This window comes from Marmota flaviventris, chromosome 13 (genome assembly GCF_047511675.1).
Source record: "Marmota flaviventris isolate mMarFla1 chromosome 13, mMarFla1.hap1, whole genome shotgun sequence".
Classification (NCBI taxonomy): domain Eukaryota; kingdom Metazoa; phylum Chordata; class Mammalia; order Rodentia; family Sciuridae; genus Marmota; species Marmota flaviventris.
In genome coordinates, this window is record NC_092510.1 from 35253568 (window position 1) to 35276495 (window position 22928).

Here is a 22928-nt window from a genome sequence, read left to right on the forward strand (position 1 = left end):
CTTCAGTTGTAAACTCCTTTATTTCTAACTGGTCCTCAAGAGCTTGCGAAAGGACCAAATGAATACTCATGTTTTCCCCTGTGGCTTCCAAGGCAAGCATTTCCTTTTTTGAAATGCTTAGCTTTTCAGTGTCAAAGAATTAAAGACACGTGAGACAGTCGTGAAGTAAGACACTACTAAAACCAAGTAAATGGCAGTATTCTTAGGAATGAAATGGATAATACCAAGGAGGAAAAAGCAAAATTATTAATAAGACAACCTTCCTACCAAAGGAACAAGAGATAACAGATAAGCACCTGGCAGTAGTCAAGCCCCTGACCACCCTGTGCTTTTACACTCCATTTAGGAGCCTGGTAGCTTTCAGCTGGTGCAAGCCTTGTTTTTGTAAAGACATGTGAAAGTGGCCCGAAGCCTTGGCTCATGAAGATGAGATTTCCCCTGGCTTCTTTCTGAAATGCTTTTCTGATTTCTACTTTTAGATGGACTCAGTTTAGCAAGAGATCAAAACAAACAAAATAAAAATCAAAAACAACCTTCTCAAAACAAACAAAAATCCAACCAACCAAAAATAACAACAAGCAACAACAACAACACAACAAAACCAAAAACAAATCCAAAAACCAAACAAACAACAAAAACCCCCTTGCTTTCCTGCGATTTAATTCCCTATTTTCCTGAGTGGGTGGCTTAGGGGACCCAAATATGCTGTAAGAATTGTGTGATATTCTACAACTTACTTTTTAAAAGCAGTAATGGAGGAGCATGGCTTGGTGGGAAAATAATCTATTTATGCAGCGAGAAATATATTTAGAAGTTATGAAAAAAATTCTTCCTAGTCAGGTGCAGTGGTACATGTCTATAATCCTAGCTAGTGGGGAGGCTGAGGCAGGAGGATCCCAAGTTTGAGGTCAGCCTGGGTAACTCAGTGAGGCCATGTTTCAAAATAAAATAAAAGGGGTTGGAGACGCAGCTCAGTGTAAGAGTGCCCCTGGGTTCAATTCCCAGTACTTTAAGAAGGGAAAAAAATTCTTTCACAGTGGTTGTTGGAGGAGCTGCCATTTTATACAGGGTGTTCAAGGAAAGCCTGTTGGAGAAGGAGATGTTTGGGTTGAGACATGAAGGAAATGAGGGAATAAGCATGAATTGACTTTGGGAAAGAGTGTAGACAGAATAGCAAATGCAAAGATCCTAAGGCAGGAATATGCTTGGCTTGGTGGAGGAACATCAAGGAGGCCAGCATAATTGAAATAGCAACAGTGAGAAAGGCAGAGGCCCAGAAGGAGGGGTCCCAAAGGCAGGGGAGGCCAGACCATGTAGGGCCTTGAGGACTTTGGGTTTTACTTCAGGAGCACTGGGAAGGCACTAGAGGACTGTGGGCTCAAAAATAACACTTTAGGTGACTGATGTTCTACAGAGCACACTTGAGAAAATTCAGTGCCAGACTGAGATATGGAGAGACATAAGATTCAGCCTCAAGGGCCCCTGAGGGGTGTGGAGATGCCACATACACCAGGTGGTTCCGATTCCCAGTGTGAGCTGGTAAAGCAGGTATGGTGAGGAGCAATGGCTCAAGTTTAGGAAAACATACGAAAATAGAAAATTCCAATCAACTTTCCCTGTTGCATGTGATTTTACACAGGTGCACGAGCACGTGGAGAATGGGCGTGAGATGTATTTGGCAGGGAAAATCCTTAGTCTTCTCAGCGTAATGCACCAGGGTATCCTTTTTACATCATCTAACAATACAATTAGGGTTACACAGACAATCCTACAGGCACTAAAGGAGGTCCCCACACGAGATTGGTCATGTTCCTCAAAGTAGCCTTGTGGTGCAGGCAGGGTGGGCATTATTTCTCTCCTCTGGCATTAAGGGCACACAGTCACAGCTAAGCTCTATCCACTTCGCACAACTGGTTGGTGGCGACTCTACTGGGCCAGCCAGAATTCTTCAGCGCTGAATTCGGGTTCCTCCCATGACCTAGTTCTGTGCCTTCCAGCTTACTAAACTATCCAAGGAGGCAATACCAAAGTGAAGAAGAATTAAACACAGAGGAGTACTATTGAGCCAAAGAAAGGCATGACTTCCTTGAGAATCACCCCAAGGAGCCCTATTTGCCTGGACCTAAGGGGATTTGTCCTCTTGTTATATGTGGTGATTTAATATTACCCTAGATATCTTTTGTGTAATGTTCTATATGAACTGTAGGAAATACAGCTTGTGAAAAGACACATCCTTTATAGAAGGCGGGGTGCCATTGTTTCTTTCAAAACCCAAGCATGCCTGGTTTCGTAGAACCTATTCTTGTAGCAGCCATGGCCTGGATCCATCTGTCAACCAGAAGGGGAGGGGAAGGAACTAAAAAAAAAATGACTTACTAAATAGACATCAAGCACGGAGGCATTATCATCCTGCATTTCCAGAGCGTTGGGCTCAGCAGTCAAGTAGATGGTCCCCTCTTCTAAGGTAAAGGTCGAACTGGAAGGTAACCCTTTGCTGGAAAAACAAAGACAAAAGGTGAGCACATGACTTCCACAGCAAAACCCAGACTCCTCCAAAGTCGTGGCTAAGAGGTGGGTGGCTTTGGAGGGGGTGAAGCAGATTTTGATAGTTGTACCTGGAGATAAAAAGATTTTTTAATATATATATATATTTAGTTGTAGATGGACACAATACTTTTCTTTACCTGATTGATTTATTCTTATGTGGTGCTGAGGATCGAATCCCGTGCTTCCACGTGCTAGGCAGGTGCTCTACCACTGGGCCACAACCCTAGCCCTAAAAATTTGTTTTTTTGTCAGCAGAGTGTTCTCTCTCTATATCAGCACAGGAGACTCTTCGTGGCATTTTTGAGAAGTGGTGTGTGAATGCTGAGTGGTTGGATGCTGTGACCCCAATGACTCCTTGGTTGGTTTTCTGAGTTTTAATTCTCCTCTCAAGGACCCACACCTTGCTAGTTGACACAATTTAACACCTTGTGAGCAGACTTTCCCTTTTCCCTTCCTCCCTCTTACTTTCCTTCTTTTTCTCTCTTTTACTGTTGTTTCTTTTCCTTTTTGGCTTAACGGGTTCGATTACATCAGGGATTGTCAGATTTCTGTATGCATCAGAATCCTGAGGAGAGCTGGTGACAGTGCAGTTTCGTGAGCTCCTTCCCCAGTTTCTGATTCAGAAAGCCTGGCACAGAGCCTCTGCCTTTTCATTTCCGACAGGCTTCCAGGTGATGCTCACGGACCACACTTGGCATAATGACTTTCATAAACACAGAGCATTGTGTGATGTGCTTTGTGAGCAGAGCCTCTGTGGGTTAGTAACAATAAAAGCAATATGCAGGGAGACAGTTATGGATGAGAAACCACCTTGTTTTGTTGTGATATGATAGCCAGCATTAACTGTTGAAGGAACTGATCCACTTGGGTAGTATTTAAATTGGAAATTAATTTAGGAGTTCTGATGTACAACCCCTCATTACAATAGAAGTTATTTTTGATCTGTGGTTTTGCCATGGGAACATTTTTCAAGAACAAAACATCTTAAAAAATAATAGGGGAAGAGGGTGATACTGGTGCTTGGGAAGATGGAGAGGGCCTGGCCTTTGGATGAGGGGAAGCAACTCTAGCAGTGGGCCCGTGGTCTGCTGTAGTGGCAGAGCTGAGGGCAGGGTGTGGAAGGTGGCCTTCTCCTCTCTCCTCCTGTGTCACTACATGCCATGATCCCTTCAGGGCTCAGAGAAGAGTTTTTCTGAAAACTCCCCATCTAAAATCAGCCTCTGAGATTCTTGTCTAAGCTACATGGAGAGGAGACCACTGAGAACAATGTAGTCTTTCTGTCCTTCCCTAGTCTGGGAACTGTGCATAATTCTATCTTTGTACATATTTACCTGTTAATTAAAGATATCTGAAGTATTTTCAAATGTTGACCATTGGAATAATAAAAAAAACTTTTTGGAAGAATTCTGTAGATATTAATAAATAATGTTCACTTGTAATTTTTCCTGATCATAAAAGACATAATAAGAAAATTGTAGGGAGCTGGGGGCAGAGCTCAGTGGTAGAGCATTTGCCTGGCAGTCACAAGGACCCAGGTTCGATCCCAGCCTTTCAGCAGTGCCAAAAAGAAAGGGGAGGGGGGTGGGAATTGCCAATACACAGACTACTAGGAGGAGGCAAGGTGGGTGGGGGATCTTCCATAGGTCTTCCATTGGGTGATATTAGGGAATGTGGAAATTAAGGTCTTAGAACTAAGTCACTTTTGGCTGGATGTATTTTCTCTCAAATTCTGTACAGTTGAAAAAAAAAATCTCGCTCTCTAAAAACCTAAGATGGGTTATATAATGTGGGAAACAGAGTCTGTTCCAGCGGACCTTCCAGAGTGGAGGGAATGTGGCTTCTTTCCTTGGAGATGCTGACTTCAGAGTATAAACCCTCAGATTTCCTGGGTGAAGGAAACCATCAGCTCCCACCGCTGCTGCGTTAAGAGGCACCGGGTGGCAATTACCACTGCTTAGGTTATTTTTTGGATCAGAGATCAGGATGTGGTAATGGACATCCACTGGCTTTTGTTTTTCAACTGTGAAGATTCCATTTACTCCTCTTGTGGGTTTAAAATGTTCCTGCCTGGTTGAGCCTCGTGGGAAAGGTAAATGCTTTATCTACTTACACGCCAAAGCAAGAAACAAAGCGGCCAGAAAATATGGGATGTGGGATCACTTCTCATCTTTACTGTTTTTTTTTTTTTTTTTGGTTCATAGTTCATATAATTAAAAAAAAAATCTCTAATGCCTTCTGGGTTATTTACTTAGTTAATTTTTAAAAGATGTTTATGGACTTTTATTTTATTCATTTATTTATATGTGGTGCTGAGAATCGAACCCAGTGCCTCACACATGCTAGGCAAACACTCTACCACTGAGCCACAACCCCAGCCCCACGTTATTTATTTTAAAAAAAGACTCTCTAATGCCTTCCGAGTTATTTGTAAACATATAATTTATTTGATGAGGTTCAAAAAGTAAGTTTTCCCCTACCTGAGTTTTTACTTATTTCCCTCCTAAGATGATCAAGTTTCATATATACACAAAACCAAGAATATTTTGGAAGTTCTTTTTATTTTTAAATTCTTCCTTATTTTTTATTTTAAATTAAAACTCACTTAAACTTTTATTGATTTTTTTATACTTTTGGTGTTGGGGATTGGACCCAGGGCCTCCTTCCTGCTAAGCACATGCTCTATCACTGAGTTCTATCCCCAGTCCCTTAATTTTTGTGGTACAGGGATTGAACCCAGGGGTGTTTACAACTGAGCTACATCCCAGTCCTTTCAATTTTTTTTTTTTTTAATTTTGAGACTGGGCCTTGCTGAGTTGCTGAGATTGGCTTTGAACTTGCAATCCTCCTGCCTCAGCCTTCTGAGCTGCTAGAATTACAGGCTTGCGCCACTGCCCCTGGTCCTTAACCTCTTATTTTGACTGAATTTTGAAGTCAAGGAAAAGGGGCAAGAATACTTCAAAGAATTCCAAGATACATTTCACTTGGGTTCCCCAATTGATGATGTCATTTGGTCCCATTCACTTTATCACTCTTTCTCTATATGTACATGAATGTGTTTTTTTTTTTTCTGAGCCATTTGAGGTTAATAAGTTGGACACAAGGTATCTCTCAGCACCAATTCCATCAGTGTGGATTTTCTGAGAACAAAATCCTTTCATATAACATGATATAATTATAAAAATCATAAAATAGACTGATATATGATCTTATCTATAGTTCATATTCAAATTCTGTCAAAATTTTATCTTTAAAAATGACCCTACATATAGTGTAAAATATACCAAAGTCATCCTGTCTTCTTGTGATCCAGAATTCTCCCCAGAGGCAAACCCACTTTGTAAATGTTTTTCAATCAAATATTAATCTTTTATTTTTAGATACTGTGAGTAAACCATTGGCATTGGTTAAGACAAAATTAAAATATGAAAAAATTAGCCTTTAGGATTTAATGGACAGGTACACTTATTAGTTATTTTAGTTAAAATATATTATGATTATAGAAAAAAGAAATTCCAGATTTCCTCAGTTTCAAATGGCCAAAATTTGATAAAATGAAATAGACCATGTATTTAAAAAAAAACTTTGTCATTTACATTATTTTCCATATGTGTTAGTTTTCTATCTTAGTAAATAGAATATTTTGTTTTGTTTTGAGATAAGATCTAGCTGTGTTATCCACAATCTTCCAGCAATCTTCCTGCCCAAGCCTCCCAAGTAGCTGGAATTACAGGTATGCACCACTATGTCTGGCTTAGTAAGGAGAATATTTTGAGCATCATTAAATTTGGAGGACAAAACTGAGGCTCACAGGGGTTTCAATCTAGACTATATAAAGGATAATTATAATTCCATAAAAAGGCAAACAATCACATAAAAAAAACAGGAAAAGGACCTCAACAGACATGTCTCCAAAGAAGATATACAAATGGCCAATAAGCACATGAAAAGATGTTCAACATCATTAGTCATCAGAAAATGTAAATCAAAACTACAGTGAGAGGATCTCTAGGATGGTTATAAAAAAAGACAGGCAATTATGTGTTGGAGGGGAGGTGGAAAAAGTAGAGCCCTCATATGTTGCTGATGGGAGGGCAAATTGCTACTTTTTTTTTTTTTTAGAGAGAGAGAGAGAGAACTTTTTTAATATTTATTTTTTAGTTTTCGGCAGACATAACATCTTTGTATGTGGTGCTGAGGATCCAACCCGGGCCGCACGCATGCCAGTTGAGCACCCTACCGCTTGAGCCACATCTCCAGCCCGCAAATTGCTACTTTTGAAAGCTATTTGGTGGGTCCTCAAAACCAGGTGACCTAGCTATTACACTCCTAGGTATATCTCCAAGAAAATGAAAGTACATGTTCACAAAAATCTTGTATTTGTTTGTAGTAGCATTATTCATAACAGCCAAAAAGTGGTAATGACCTAAATGTCCACTAACCAATAAATGAATAAATAATTCATACAATGGTATATTATTTGACAACAAAAGAATGAAGTACTGATACCTGTATCATGGGTGGGCCCTGAGAATATTATGCCTAAGTGAAAGGAGTTGGGCATAAAAAAATCACATATAATATGATTTTATTCAAAACATTCAAAATAGGCAAATCTATACAGATAATCAGATTAATGTTTGCCAGATACAGAGGCAGGAGAGGGTGTTGGATTTCTCTTTGGGGTGTTGAAAGTATCCTAAAATTAGATTTTTGAAGGTAGGTCTACAACTCTCTGAGTACACAAAACACCTCTGAACTGTATATTTTGTTTGGATGAATTTTATGTATGTTTAAAACAAAACAAATAAATAAAGAAGCTAATGAAGCACCTAAAGGTCATAATTCTAAACTTGATTTTCCCAAATATGGTATTGTAATTACCTGGAAATTTCATGCACTATGTATTTTAGGTCATGCATATTTTATTTTATTTATTATTTTTTTTAAAGAGAATTTAACCTTTATTTATTTTTATTTATTTATTTTTATGTGGTGCTGAGAATCAAACCCAGTGCCTCACACATGCACAGCAAGCGCTCTACCACTGAGCTACAACCCCAGCCCCAGGTCATGCATATTTATAACTTAATTGTTTTGAATAAATCCTTGATTTATTCACTGGTTACCTGAAGACATTTTGTTTTTCACAATAGAGGCGAAAAAAATTATAGTCAACCTGATAAAAATCAGAGAGTTGATTTCTGAGATTTTAAGCCCTGAATTGAAAAGATTATGAGGGCAGCCTGCAGAAGCTTGGGGAACCATCTAGAATGTCCCACGGCCAGTGGTGGTGTAGCACAGAGCACAGGCCAGAGGATGGAGGATGTCCAGCCCAGAGGTTGCACCCCAGTGCCCCACAGACCCAGTGTGGCTGGGAGAAGTGTATTTTGAAGAAGAGTTTTTTTTTTTTTTTTTAGTTTGAATTATTGCCAAGTTAAGAAACAGGAAATTCCCACAAAAACATAGCTTTTTTGAGAAACCAAGAACTGCCACTCTGAGCCCACATTCCTCATAGAAATAAGATTGCGGCCGTCTCCTTTAAACGGGCATGTCCTCTGCATGACTCCAGGACTCCCAATCACCATCTTGCATCATACCCAGCCCGTCCCATGTCCCACTGTATCATCTCTTTTTGTTTTTTTCCAGGCCAACATCTCTACTCTGAAGATGAGGCCTAGAGATGAGGGAGAAGCACTGACCTGCCTAAGGTTTTGTGGTAGCTGAACAGAGTCAGGCTCTGAATTCTGTTTTCCAATTACCCACCTCCTCTATGTTCATCTCTGCTGAAATTTTGGAAATCTGCCATTGCAGAAACCAAGGTGGCTCAGGCAAATGTGCCTAGGAGCTTGCAAAGGAATCATCACTTAATACCAGGAAAAACCAATAGCGTATGTGATGCTTGATGTGAGCTGTGGAAATCTTTGCCATCTTGGGATAGAGTAATAATGAAGTGAGAGGCTTGAGGAAAATAAGTAGGCAAAATATACTTTACAAAGCAACATATTTTTTTAAAAAAATGGACATCAAATTTAATAAATTCAATAGAACTATTTAAGTTCCTAGTAGTTTAATATTTCAACCAAATTGCCTATATGAAAGAACTTGATAAAATATACAGCACTATATAAGTAATTAGGCATTGTAATAGTAAAATATAATTAAATGCATTCCGAATAATCTGACTTTTGGTCTTGGCAATTAGTGAAAGCTATATAACCAATTAAGTAATTTTTATATTTGTTATCCTTGTTAGGCAGTAGATACACATGTGATCAGAGTATATTTTACTTCCCTGAAAAATCTTAGATACGATCTACCACCCGAAAAAGGATGACGGGACATTTTAGGGAAACTAAAACCTGACTCGTATGGGTGGAGCATGGGCCTTGGAATCAGATGGGCTTGGCTTTGAATTCTGGTGTTTGCACTTAGTTGTACGTGATATCGTGTAAGTTTCTCAACCCCTGGGAGCTCCAGTTTGCCATATGTAAAATAAGGATAGTAATACCAAACAAGTAAGGGGGTGGGGGGTGGCGTGACTAGTGATACAGTAAGACACTAAAATTGAGTAAGCAGCCATCCATGTCCTAGGACAGAGCAGACATCAAAAACCAAGAAGTCTACCTCACGGACTGAAAGGAGATAGGAAGTTAGAGGCAGAGGCTTATTCCAAACAGCAAGCTCTCCTCTCCTCAAGGTTTTAGGATCTCAGGAGTGAGTATCTGGCTTGCTCCATAGGATACATATCAAGCCCTCCGCATGGTCCAATGGAAGCCCGTTTGCTGCGTTGGGACACAGCCCCACTCACCCACCGTTCTGATCCCCATGTTCTGACTGCCAACTCTCACCTTGGCCTTGCTGATCTCTGAAAGGCTGGAGGTGGAGTTTGCTAAGGGTTGCAAAACCAGTTTTTGACCACTTCCTTCAAGAGCGTGACAGACTTACAGTTCCTTTTGTTTTGGGCCTCAGCTGAAAATGAGACTAAAAATATTTCATTTTAACATTTGTATGCTATTTTTAGCAATAAGAGATTAGTAAAGCTTTTCTTATGCAAATTATTTAAGATAAAGGTGCATTTTTTTGAGGTACAAGGGATAGCACCCAGGGGTATTCTACCACTGAGCTACATCCCTAGCCCTTTTTATAATTTTTTTTTTTTTTTTAAATTTTGAGAAAGGGTCTCACTAAATTGCTGAGACTGACCTCTAACTTGTGATCCTCCTGTCTCAGCCTCCTAAGTTGCTGGGATTGCAGGTGTATGCAACTGACTAAAGGTGCATCATTCTCAAGAGAAAATAATTCACATGGGACATGAAGTGTTATCTTAGCTCAAGAACCTAAATACTGTATGCACAATACAGTATTGCTACTTAAAACAATATATAATGCAATTATTAAAAGAGTAAAGGGTCAATGCAAGAAGAAACCACCAAGCCTACAGCCTAAAGAAATGCATCCATAGTCCACAGCAATTTCATCCAAGCCTCGAAGATGGTCTAAGTAGAAAAGGTAAAATATAGTTTAAAAGAATTTTGACTTCAGTGTCTGTGCCAATTAACTGAATACTTATTTCTCTTCAGTTCTGATATTGGGGAATATTCTTGTGATTGCCCTGTATTGCCCTGTATTTATTGTTGATTACCTGACCACAAGCCTATGATTTCTCTGTATGTGAGTTTCTCAGGTTCTGTTTTAGGGGTCACTTACCAGTCAGGGCATCTCTCTTGGGAGAAATACTCTGAAAACCCAGGGGTGAGGTCAGAGTGCTGTTATTCCTTGTACTTTCGTCTTGGGAAGATTCGTTTCTGGAAGTGACATTACGTGACTGGGTTGAAGAGTCTGGCTGCCTGCCTGGGTTCTGCACCATCAAGTTGGGTCACAATTCCTTCCATTTAGACTGTCTGAGGACTAATTATGTCTAATTTGCAACAAGCCATACAGGAAACTGTTAATCTACTCAATTCTTTTCTTGAAAAAGCATAGAAACTGCCAATGCCCTTCTGCTATTCTGTGATCCCATATTTTCATAAGTTGCAAACTTCTCATAGGTGAGAGGGGTGCAGGAAGAGGAACTCTCCATTTTCGCTGTCCCTTAGGGAGCAGACATTGAAGGTGCTCTGATGCCAAACAGATTATCCCTTACAAAGGCATCTTTCTCTTACCAGCAACATCAATTTGGCTTCCCTGCACAGCATTAACTTGGATGGACTGCTGAAACAGCCATCGATAATTTTATAGCCTGGAACACTCTGATTGCTGTTTGCAGACCCAATGAATGTTTTATAGCTAATTCTCACGGGAAAATGTGTTCAGGGAACATATGTTACTATTCATAGTTTTTATCTTTTTTTTAAAAATACCTTTATTCTATTTATTCATTTGTATGTGGTACTGAGGATTGAACCCAGGCCCTCACATGTGCTAGGCAAGCACTCTACCGCTGAGTAATAGCCCCAGATCTAGTTTTTATCTTTTAAAAGTTATCCTCTCAGTGCTTCAAAAATATTTTTTTTATAATCAAAGAAATAGCATCATAATTTATCATGTGATACAGATGACTTAAGATGAAAAGTCATCATGCTCCTGCCACCTGCTTCCAGTCAAGGAGTGGCTCCTTTCTGGATTTCTCTTTTCAGCTCTTCTGGTATCTTTTGATGAATCAGGGAACAAAAGACATCGTGGAGCCAGGTACGGTGGCACACATCTATAATCCCAGCAGCTTGGGAGGCTGAGACAGGAGGATCCCAAGTTCAAAGGCAGTCTCAGCAACTTAGTGAGGCCCTAAGCAACTCAGCAAAAACCTATCTCCAAGTAAAATACAAAAAAGGGCTGGGGATGTGACTCAGTGGTTACGTGCCCCTGGGTTCAATCCCTAGTAACAACAACAAAAAAAAAGACATCGTTGGTCTAAGGCAGCATCTATTGATTGACCAGGAAAGCCATGTACCCTCTCCTAGGCTGCATATCCTTCCAACTTTTGCTATTTTATCTATTTTGTAACTATGAATAACCTACATAACAACCCTCCTCACTCCATCAACCAACACCATATATCCTCTAACTTTCTCCTCTCACTTTATGTTAGACATGTTAAAACAAAAAACAAAAAACTTTTCTCTCTACTTTTATTTTGTCATGGCTGCTAATATTTATTTATATGTAGCTGTGATCAAATTTTTCTTGCTTTGTCCACGAGTTGGCTCCAAATATAGAACACTGATACATAGAGTTTATATTATTATGACTATGTAAATACTGTTTACAGTCTGGACCATGGTGAGTTAGGGTTACTTTTTCCTCCCTGGGCTCAAAGTCATGATTGCTGGCTGGGCCATGCCAAGAAAAATGTTCCCAACATCAAGGTTAAATGGAGTCTCTGTTTTTGTTTTTCTTTTTCCTACTTTTGCTTAAACTCATGCTATATCTTAGGATGCCTCATGTTGAATTTTTCCCTTTAGAAGCTAACTGCCATGAGGGGAAAAATCCAGAGTGTCGGGTCTAAGCCTGAGGCTGAGACACAAGCCCTGCTTCTCTGATGATCGGTTATGATGCTGGACAAGTCGCTGCTTGGACACTGAGCTCCTGGCTCCTCTTCTGCAAATGGGAATGACAGCTCACAGGGCCATCGGAAGACCAAGTCAGCTAAGGCAAGTGAAAGAAAGAGGCCCACAGACCACAGTGTTCTTCTGTACTAATGAAGGGAAATATCACCGTGGCTTTTACCTCTGGGACTCTACTTGTGCCCATGGGGCTTTCGTGAGGTCTGCTTACATAGACAGATTTATCCTAAGTTCTTGGAAAGAATTCCTTTTTCGCTGGTCTAAGCTGTTACCGGAACATTCACCAATAACATGTGAACAGGAAAGCTCTCGTTGCACAGAAAACCCACAAACACAGCCTGGTCTCACTTAATGGCTGCAAATACTTGTTCAGTCCTAGAGCCACACTCTGCTTATGGGCAAGCTGGTTCCAGCATGACTTGGGCACAGAATGATGGTCAAATCAATACCTGTGCCCTGCTCCTTTGAAAGCTGCCCTTTGGTTGGGGCAAGGTGTTGGTAGAAGTTGCCATAGCGTGTGGCAATCCCCAAGCACTGGCACTACAGCTCCCATTTGCAGCACGGTCTGGGTCAGATTGCAGAATACCTCACGCCCCTGTCAGGATAGAGCACCTCTAACACGTTGAGTTCACTGGCTGAGAGTGTGGGCAAGTCTACAGGGCGTCCCAACGCAGAGGAGTGGGAAGCCGTTGACGGTGGTTAATACCCAGACTGCAGAGCGGCCACCTTCCTAATCCCCCCTGCCAACAGGGGGCTTGCAGAGAGCTCAGCTTGTTTCTGCCTTTTCTCTTTTTCAGCTGCAAGCATGGCTGCTGCTCTTCCCTACTCTCCCCCTTTGGCTATTTTTCGACAAGACTGTTTCTCAGGAAGGCACACAGAGCAGTGGGAGCTCTCCTCGGTATAGACTGATGGCTGCCACGTGGGTCTTGGTCTTCACATTCCTTCCTCCCTTGTATGTGTGAACTCCAGAGGCACAAAGCCTGCTGCAGACATAGCATAAAGGGCAGTACTTTGAACAGACAGGCAGAGAGAGAACCACATAGTGTGTTTCCAGGACGATCAGTTCCGGGGATGGGAAGCCACAGTGGCTCAGAGAACTGGCAGCAACTGTGCTCCACCCAGAGTGGCCTCAGAGGCAAGCACGGGGCCCTCCTTCCCTGAGAGGAGTGTGTGCATGAGTGTGGGTAGTGGCTAGAGGGAGAAAACTTTCAAAAAGGAACCCTCCTCCAAGTTCAGAGACTTTTTTCCCTCTCTATCTCTTATTTTTCTTTCTTGCACCATACTCCAGCACAGACATACACACTCATATACAGGCATACAAATACACAGGTAAAGCTGGTAGTACTGACTGTGACCTTTACACCGTGATGAGTGTATCACACCTATTATTTCATTTCCTCATTAAAGATTTCCTGTTAGGTTGGGCCTCTTACTATTTATTTTGTACATTTGGTATTAAGGCTATCTTTTCTGACACAGGGGGCACCTGGATTTGAACCCAGGCCTGACTCTGAAGCAGCACCATGCCCTGTATATGCTGCCTCAAGTCATCCAATCACTGCTGAGAACAGACCCTTTCCTGCGCTTCTAAGATATTCCCAGCAACAATGGTTCAGTTAAAATAAGAAAGAAAAAGAAATACCATAGATCCATTCCCAAATTAAAAATGTATTAATAGAAAAAAGACTTAATTATTTGACTTCATCAAAAGGAGCAGAAAGTCTAGACACAGTGTTATTGCCTGTAATCCCAGTGACTTGGGAGGCTGAGGCAGGAGGATCGTAAGTTCAAATTCCACCTCAGCAATTTAGTGAGGCCCCCCTAAGCAACTTTTTGAGACCCTGTCTCAAAATAAAAAATAAAAAGGGCTGGAGATGTGGCTTAGTGATTAAGTGCCCCTGAGTTTAATCCCTGGTACCAAAAAAAAAAAAAAAAAAAGCAGAAGTAGATATTAAAAAAGCGACAAAGGGAAACTTTGATACCTTCATCTCCTACCATGTACAAAAGTTAATTGGAGATGGATCAGAGACCAAATGGGAAGGTTAAAACTTTACAGAAAAACAAAGAAGAATGTCCCTATGACCTTGGGGTCATGATAAGAAAGAGGCAGAAGGAAAGTTCTCAAAGGACAGGGAGAATGTTCTTCACTGCGATCCAGTAATGGTTACCTGAGTTCACACTTGCTAACATTCATAGAACTCCTTGCTCCAGATTTCTGCCTTTTACCACACATAAATCAAATTTCAATGATGAACCATCAGCATAGCAGACACCAATTGTTTTTCTACACATGTAACTCTAAGTCATCCATTCAAATGTATAGCAGGTGCCTACTTCACTCCTGGAACTATGATAAAGCAAATAAGTTGGTAAATGGTTTAGACACTGTCAGGTCATTAATTTAGGGAGTTTCCATAAAAGTTGGGGCAGCAACCAAAGTGTCTCTTGATGGATAAATTGTTAAAGAAGATGTATGTGTGTCTTGCATACACACATATATACAAATTTGCATACCCATATATTTACATACAATGGAACATTATTCAGTCCTAAAAAAGAAGGAAGTCCTGCCAGTTGTAACAACACAGATGAATTTGAGGACATTATGCTAAGTGAAATAAGCCTGACATAGAGGGACAAATACTATGTAAGTTCACTTAGATATGGAATCTAAAAAAGTTGAACTCACAACATCTCCCCATAATGGTAGTTACCTCGTGCTGGGTGAAAGTAGACGTGGGGAGATGTTGGTTAAAGGGTACAAAGATTATTTTATGCAAAATAGGTAAGTTCTACAGATCTAACATACAGCATGGTGACTATCGTTAATTATACCATATTGTATACTTGAGATTTATTAAGAGAGTTATCTTAAGTCTTCTCACCACATACACAAAATACTAAAACCATGTGATGTGATGGATATGTTAATCAGCTTCATTATGGTAATCATTTCACAATATACACATATATCAAACTATCAATTGAGCTGGGTGCAGCGGTGCATTCCTATAATCCCAGGAACACAGGAGGCTGAAGCAGGAGGACTGTAAGTTTGAGGCTAACTTTAATAACTTAGCAAGATCCAGTCTCAAAATAAAAGAATAAAAAGAACTGGTGTACCTCAGTGGTAGAGTGTTCCTGGGTTCAAACCCCAGCATTGAAAAAAAAATCATGTTGTATACCTAAAATACATACGATTTTATTAGTTAAACATATCTCAATAAAGTTGGAAATGCCTAGCCCCAACTATCAAAATATAATTGGGGAAATGGATAATGTTAAAAATAAGTATATTCGGGGGCTGGGGATGTGGCTCAAGCGGTAGCGCGCTCGCCTGGCATGCGTGCGGCCCAGGTTCGATCCTCAGCACCACATACAAAAATGTTGTGCCTGCTGAAAACTAAAAAATAAATATCAAAAAATTATCTCTCACTCCTTCTCTCTCTCTTTAAAAAAAAATAAGTATATGATTACATATTTGATTATTATAAAAATAATAAATGCAGAAAGACTTTGACCAAAATAATACCTAAAAAAATAAAAATCCACAACAAAACCTTGATGATTAAATTAATTTCTATGGGGCTTCACGATACTGAATGGTTTTGCTTCTCTAAGAAGATGTGTTTATATTTGGCAGAGAGACTAATAACAGAATCAGTTCCCTTCTTAGAGCTCAGATTCATGGAGTTAAGAGATAATATGTTTAAGTAGGTCCCAGAGGTGAGGCTTTGGAGGATTTAAAAAAAATTAAGGCACAGACAGTTCAAAAGGCATTCCCAGGTGGACAGCACTCACTGAGAACAGAACTGATTATATTCTCTAGGTAGAAACAAGCAACACAAAGGAATAGGACCGGGACCTTTTAAATCACAAGGGATCTGTGCCCACCTTGGCTCAGAATTGCAGTATACGTGGAAAGGAGAGCCACAGTGAGAGGCAGGGCAGCTGAATCTGCTACCAACATGGCACCATGTGGCCTAATGGGCTGTATTTTGAATAAGACATTGAACCTTCCCCAGAGTTCCCTCCCTGTAAAAAAAAAAAAAAAATCAAAAGTATGGATATGATGAGGTTCTTTCAGAAGCTTTGGTTTTCAGCCTAAGCTGGCCCCCTCGCAAGTGAAGTTTGAGATCAAAGTGTCATATCCCAAATACCATAAGCTGAATTGGAGACGCCTCTTGTTGGGTGAGCTAACGGAACTGATAAAGGTTTGAGATAAAGTGAACAGGAAACAATGCCCAACCTAGCACCATCGTCTCTCCATACTGCACCTCAATGATGTGACTCCCATGGATGGTGGTTTGCAGTTGGGATACTCTACAATCTCATAACATTTGCTGTTGTTGGGATTGAAAACAAACAAAACAACCCACAAAAACAAGGCTTTCTTTAGAGATGTTGTTATGGGTTGAAATTCATATGTTGAAGCCTTGGTGCCCAGTAGCTAAAAATGGGATCTTATTTGAGAGTAGGGTCATTACAGATAAAATTAGTTAAGATGAGGTCATACGAGGCTATGGTATACCATACTCCAATATGACTGGGTCCTTGTAAAAGGCGGAAATTTATAACCCACATAAAGGGAACTCTCTGTAAAGATAAAAGCAAAGATTGACAATCCCAGGCAGGCAAAGGTTGCTAGCAAACACCGGAAACCAGGAGAGAGGCATGAACAACCCTTCCTCACACCCTCAGAAGGAACCAGCCCTGCCAACACCTTGGTCTGAAGCCGATAGCCTCCAGGACTGTGAGACAATGCAGTTCTGTTATTCAACCACACAGTTTGTGGTACTTTATAACTGCAGCCTCATCCACTAATCCAGGGGATTTGAATGTTTAAAAGGAAAACCTGGCCATGGCAAACTGAATGACCCACTTACTTTTCCTCCCGTAACACTGTTAACACCATTTCAGGGTGAAAAAGCCCTTTTATTGACATGAATTCATAAATGAAGGGACACATTAACCTTTTGTTAATTTATATTTTAAGTCCCTGAAAAAGAGCACTATTGCTACTCCTTGCTAAACACTACAATTTTTGTCCTTAAAAAAGGTAAGACCTGGCTGGGTCTTACAGTGGCGCACACCTGTAATCCCAGCAGTTGGGAGGTTGAGGCAGGAGGATTGAAAGTTCAAATCCAGCCTCAGCAAAAGTGAGGAGCAAAATATCTCAGTTGAGACTCTGCCTCTAAATAAAATACAAAATAGGGCTGGGATGTGGCTTAGTGGTCAAATGCCCCTGAGTTCAATCCTTAGTGCCAAAAAAAAAAAAAAAAGTAAGACCCCTTCTCTTCAGTAAAACCCAACAAAAATTTGTTCAGCCTCTTAGATTTCAGATTTTACTCTGTTTTTCACCATATCAATATACAGTTTTAGTACATTTAGCATGGGGTTGAATTGACCACCCTCAGCACAAAAGTGGTATCATTTAGTCAAAAATCTAAATTATTATGAAGAGGAAGCTTCTGGAAAAAATAATATGAAAACAGATTAGAAAGGCCCTCACAGATGCATATTGTGATTATAACTGTCCAGAGCTCCTGGAAACCATAAGCAGAATTGATTTTTCAGTGTGCCTGCTAGCTTCCAAGAGGTACAGAGTGACAGGAAGGTTTCTTATCCATGGTTAGGCCAATACCAAACTAATTACAAGATCTGACTTGAATAACTGGAAAATGTCACAGTAACTACCAGTCTCTGCTATACAGGTCAACACCCCATCCTGTATCACTAGGAACATAACACAGTTCAGGGATAACTAACTCCAGCAGAGCCCTAGTGGGCACAAAAGAGGAGGGGTCTGCCTAGGAACTTCCGTGGATGAGATGATTTGGGAGGCATATGGTACTGGGGCATCCGAGGAGGGGAACTGAGATTTGTTTGGACTTCTAAATCATATTCCAGCTTTCATAATTTATATTTGATAATACATTATATTATGTAATAATATAATAATGTAATCATATACACCAAGCCCTTTTTATAAGTCGAGGAGCAACACTAGGCAAGTTAGAATCAAAGGTCAGTACATTCATTTACTTAAACAGCAGTTCCCAAACTTTAAAGTGAACTAGGATGGACAGCAGACGAGGAAGCTGTATTTTTAAGCACATTTCTGAAGCAGGTGGTTCTAAAATCTGCACTTTAAGAAACACTGGCTTAGAGGAAAGGTAAAACAGTGAGACGTGAAGTCCAGAAATGGTGTTGGTGTGCCTCTGTGAGTAACTGAGGACCGAATGAGCCATCTTAGGGAAAGTGACAAAGAACAAGAAGGGAAATGTTGGTCCCGGAGGCTGCCAAAAGCCCTGTCCATGCCTCTGGGGTTTGGTTGCCTCTGTCTAGAGCTGCTGTTTTGGAGTGTCCATAAGGGTTGCTATTCTTCTCAGCAGGCTGGTTGGTGTTTGGGAGGTCTGCATACTACTGATATTACTGAGGTTAGATATGTAGCCATTTACCACATCACACTCCTTCCAGAAAGTGCACATAAGTAAACTAATAAATGATTTGGCATTTTGTTAAACACCACAAATATGGCGCCCATTATTTAACATTGTGCATGTACCTGACTTCTTGTTATGTGTAAATGTGCTTAGTAATTTGTAAATACAAATTGCAGTTTAAAAGCTGTCATTTAAATTATACCCTTTTCCCATGTATTCTACCTACTCTGGAGAAGTCTAAACTATGCATTTTCTGAGTCTGATTTAATCTCTAGTTATTTTGGACAATGCCTATCTTTCACAGGGGTGTCCAAATCCTATTTACATAAGAAAACTAATGGCTATTAATAAAAATTATATCAAAATATTTAGTATTTAGGTTGCTTCACAGCATTTCCTTAAATGAAGTTGTTATATTGCATCTAAGTTGATTCAGGAGTAGACAATGGAAGACTTTGGTACTCATCTCTGAGTTCCCCTTCTAATGAGGGTTATTTAGATGAGCACTGGGCAGTTACTCCATTGTTCTGGGTTTGTTATTTATTTACGTATGCATATAATGAAGAAAAATCACCCCCTGCTATGAATTGGATGAGTGTCACCCAAAGGTCCATGTGTTGAGGCTTGGTCCCCACAGTAGTGCTATGGGAGGTGGCAAAACCTAGGTAGGGCTTACTAGGAGGTCCATAAATCATTGAGGGTATGCCCTTGAAGGGGACTGCAGGACCCTCGTCCCTTTCTCTTCCTTTTTTTTTGCCCTACCATTATTTTTTAAGATTATTTTTTAATTCATGTGTGCTATTTACAATGCAATGGCTGAGGATATAAGTGTTTTTGCCCTACCATGTGCTTTCTGCCATTGCCCTTTGGCATGCTCACCAGAGGCCCAAGGCAATGGTCTGCTCAATCTTGTACCAAAACCTTTAAAACCAAGAGCCAAAATAACCTTTTTATCTTTATACGTTAGTTAGCTCAGGTAGTTTGTTGTAGCAATAGAAAGCTGACTAATATACTCTCTTAATTTATGCAGGGTTGACTTAAATTACACAAGTGCAAATGTCTACCAGGCTCCTGCTACTGGAAGATAACTTTTAAATGTCCTCTTCTCTACCTAATGCTGGAGGTGCTGGGATTTACTCTCATGATTGTCTTCTTGACTCTGGCAATATAAGAGATTTGTGAGGTTTTAGTGAGGCTGACTCTTATAATGTTTGTCACTGTGTTCAATACTGTTAGTATTATCATAGAATATTATTATGAGAAGAAATGAACTTCTTATAGACTTGAGAGGCTCAAAAGAGTGGCATATTGGTAAAATGTTTAATAAACAGATTTCTGGACCCCCATGCTGATATATTTGTATGTAAGATATTTTAAAATGAATTTTATTAAAAGGAATGTATGACAAACTATTTATAGATGATAAAACATACAATAGTCTTTAGTGGGTGCTGGGGCTGTAGCTCAGTGGTAGAGCACTTGCCTTGCATGTGTGACGTACTGGGTTCGATCCTTAGTACCACATAAAAATAAACAAATAAAGATATTGTACCAACTACAACTAAAAAATTTAAAAAAGTCTTTAGTGTAAATTCAACATAATAAATTGTCACAAAATGTTTCTGTAGACCTTTTCCACCTGTAGCCAAACTATGATTGCAGTTGATAAATGTATAGTTCTAATATGATGTTGGTGGATATTCTCTTTTACATTAATAAGATGAAAACAATAAAGACATAGCAGAATTCCATTCGTTTGTCAACTGTATGAGTGATTTCTTTGCTGAATGGGAAAATAATTTTTAAATACTAAGAGATTATTTAAAAAAATTTTTTTTAGATGTTGATGGACCATTATTTTATTCACTTTTTAATATGTGGTGCTGAGAATCGAACCCAGTGCCTCACACATGCTAGGCAAGTGCTCTACCATTGAGCCAGAATCCCAGCCCCTGAAAGGTTATTTTTTTAATTCATGTGTGCTATTTACAATGCAATGGCTGTAGCTACAATGTACTTTTAAGTTTGAAAAACAGATAATCCACAAAACAAGAAACCCAGCACCAATTTATAATGTTTCCCAATTGCTGTGGAATAAATACTTCTAATCCAATCTCTTAATATGATGTCACTGAATGTTAGGATCAATTGCACAGTAAATCACAATTATACAGTATTTCCACTATGTGGATAAACACATAATCTCAAAAGCACAGGTAGATGTGCAATAGAATAATTAGAAAGAGATTAGTTTTGAGTTACTACTTTGTAAGAATGTAATTCATTTAATTGTAAGTTTATGTAACTTAAGTGTTAATAATGGCTGTGCTTAAACTGGCCTGCAAAATTTGACAGTTGATTCTCATAAGCCAGAATGAGCAAGCTCCACTCCAGCATACCATTGCATGAAGGCAAAAATTAAAACATTAGGAGCCAATTTTAGCATAATCTATTGAAGTTGTTACTTCCATTGGAATCATTATGGCTATTGGCAAAATGTTGGAGCAGTGGATATCAAGAGAACCAAAGATCCCGGCGGCCGGGGCGGGGGGTGGACTCCAAAATAACAAATAGCAAGGGGCACTCAAATGCATATCTTCATTCCTGATTTCTTACTCAACAGATGTTCAAAACACAATTAAATGAACATTTTAATTTTTAAAAGTTTACAGCTCAGCTGGGCATGGTTGGCACAGGGGTTGAGGCAGGAGGATCGCCAGTTCAAAGTCAGCCTCAGCAACCTGGCAAGGCCCTAAGCAACTTCGTGAGACCCTGTGTCTAAATAAATAAATAAAATAAAATAAAACATAAAGGGCTGGGGATGTGGCTCAATGGTTAAGCATCCCTGGGTTCAATCTCTGGTATAAAAATAAATAAAATAAAATAAAAGTTTTAGCCCACTCTTTTTCATTCTTAAAATCGGAAACTGAAAAGGGTGCACACCTTCATGTATGCAGCATAACAGGTTTGAGGTGCTAAAATTCACAATGTTTATATGAACAAAATTTCTTCTATCTTGGTGTTAATGATCCATTTTTGTCTCCGCGACACTTTTCCTCACATTGGAGGAAAGATGATCTGAGATGACTCCATTTTACGCAGTATTGCTTGTCTAGGACAATTTCCTACTAATTGCCAGGAACAACCAAACACTCGCGGTAATCATCAGAGCTTAGGCCAGTCTTGTTACAAGTACATAATGAATAAGCATTTAAAAGACTTGGCAGAGTGCCTGGTCTTGACAACATGTAATTAACCCTGGGCTATAATTCTAGATGGCACAGAGTTTCAGTGAAAAATAATTTAAGGGAAAACAAATGTTCCTTCAAGCATTTTTAGACTTTATCAGTGATTTTAGAAAGTTAGTATCATTCCTTATAATATATGAGGATGGATAAATGGAAAGGTCACTGGGTTCAGAATTGAGACTAGATTCTAGTCTACATATGTGATGTCGAGTAAGTAATGTCACCTCTATGTACCTCAGTTTCCTGATGATTTTTCAATTGGTAAAATATCTGCTGTTCAATCTATTCCATTATGCAGGTGACTCAGTTTGCAACAATTTTGTTCAGTTTCCTGATTTTTAAAGTAAAGGTGTTGGGTTAGATGATTACTTTTTTTTTAAATGAGGGGATTAGATTCTATGACCAAAACAATTTCATGTCTTATGAGTTTTAGAAATTCAACAAATATGTCCTCAATGTTATTCACTTGAATATCCTCACTAAGGCCCTTTTACAGATTTTCAATGTCACTCTTCCCTTTGTTCTTCTGAACACACATTGATTTCTCTTGTTTCCAAATGTATACGACCTTCTTGCAAATGTGTATTATCAGTCATCCCTATTGAAGTCTGTTTACTTTCTAGAACAAGGCTGTCTTTTCCGGTAGATCATAAAGCAATTCTTGGAAGAGCCTAGGGTGGGAGGTGGAGGATACACTCAGGTAGAAGAGATATTTTATAATGTTGCCTGTTATGAAGTCAGGTGTGGCAGTCCCAGCCCTGGGACTGGTGAGTACTCTTCCATCTTCTGGCAGTTTCTTACCAATGGTTGCATCTTGTTTATAAATTCTGAATCTGGTCTCTTTCTCTTTTCTTTTTTTTTTTTTTAAACATTGTTCAATTAAAAAGATTCTATGCTTTCTAAGCATACTGTGGCTGAGATCAAAGAAGAATGATTACCAACCCTAGTGAGAGTAATAGCTTCCCCTGATCCAGGCCCTTGATCTGGAACTTTACACACACGACTGCATCTACAATTTCAACAACCCATCAGGGTGCAACAGCTTCACACAAGGAGCACATGTGGCCAAGAAGCTAAGCACTGTGTCCAAAGACACAGCCTCCCTTTTCCTAAAACTTTTAGATTTT

At 39.6% G+C, this 22928-nt stretch overlaps 1 protein-coding gene across 5 annotated transcripts in view; it reads right to left on the bottom strand.

Annotated features, from left to right (window-relative positions):
• The window catches only part of Pip5k1b (phosphatidylinositol-4-phosphate 5-kinase type 1 beta), a 333977-nt gene that overhangs the window by 56275 nt on the left and 254774 nt on the right, over window positions 1-22928 (bottom strand). For all 5 annotated transcript variants that reach the window (XM_071600584.1, XM_027940141.2, XM_071600585.1 and 2 more), the window contains one exon: window positions 2377-2494. In XM_071600584.1, the coding sequence (XP_071456685.1) occupies window positions 2377-2494 (118 nt within the window). The remainder of the gene's footprint in view (window positions 1-2376; window positions 2495-22928) is intronic.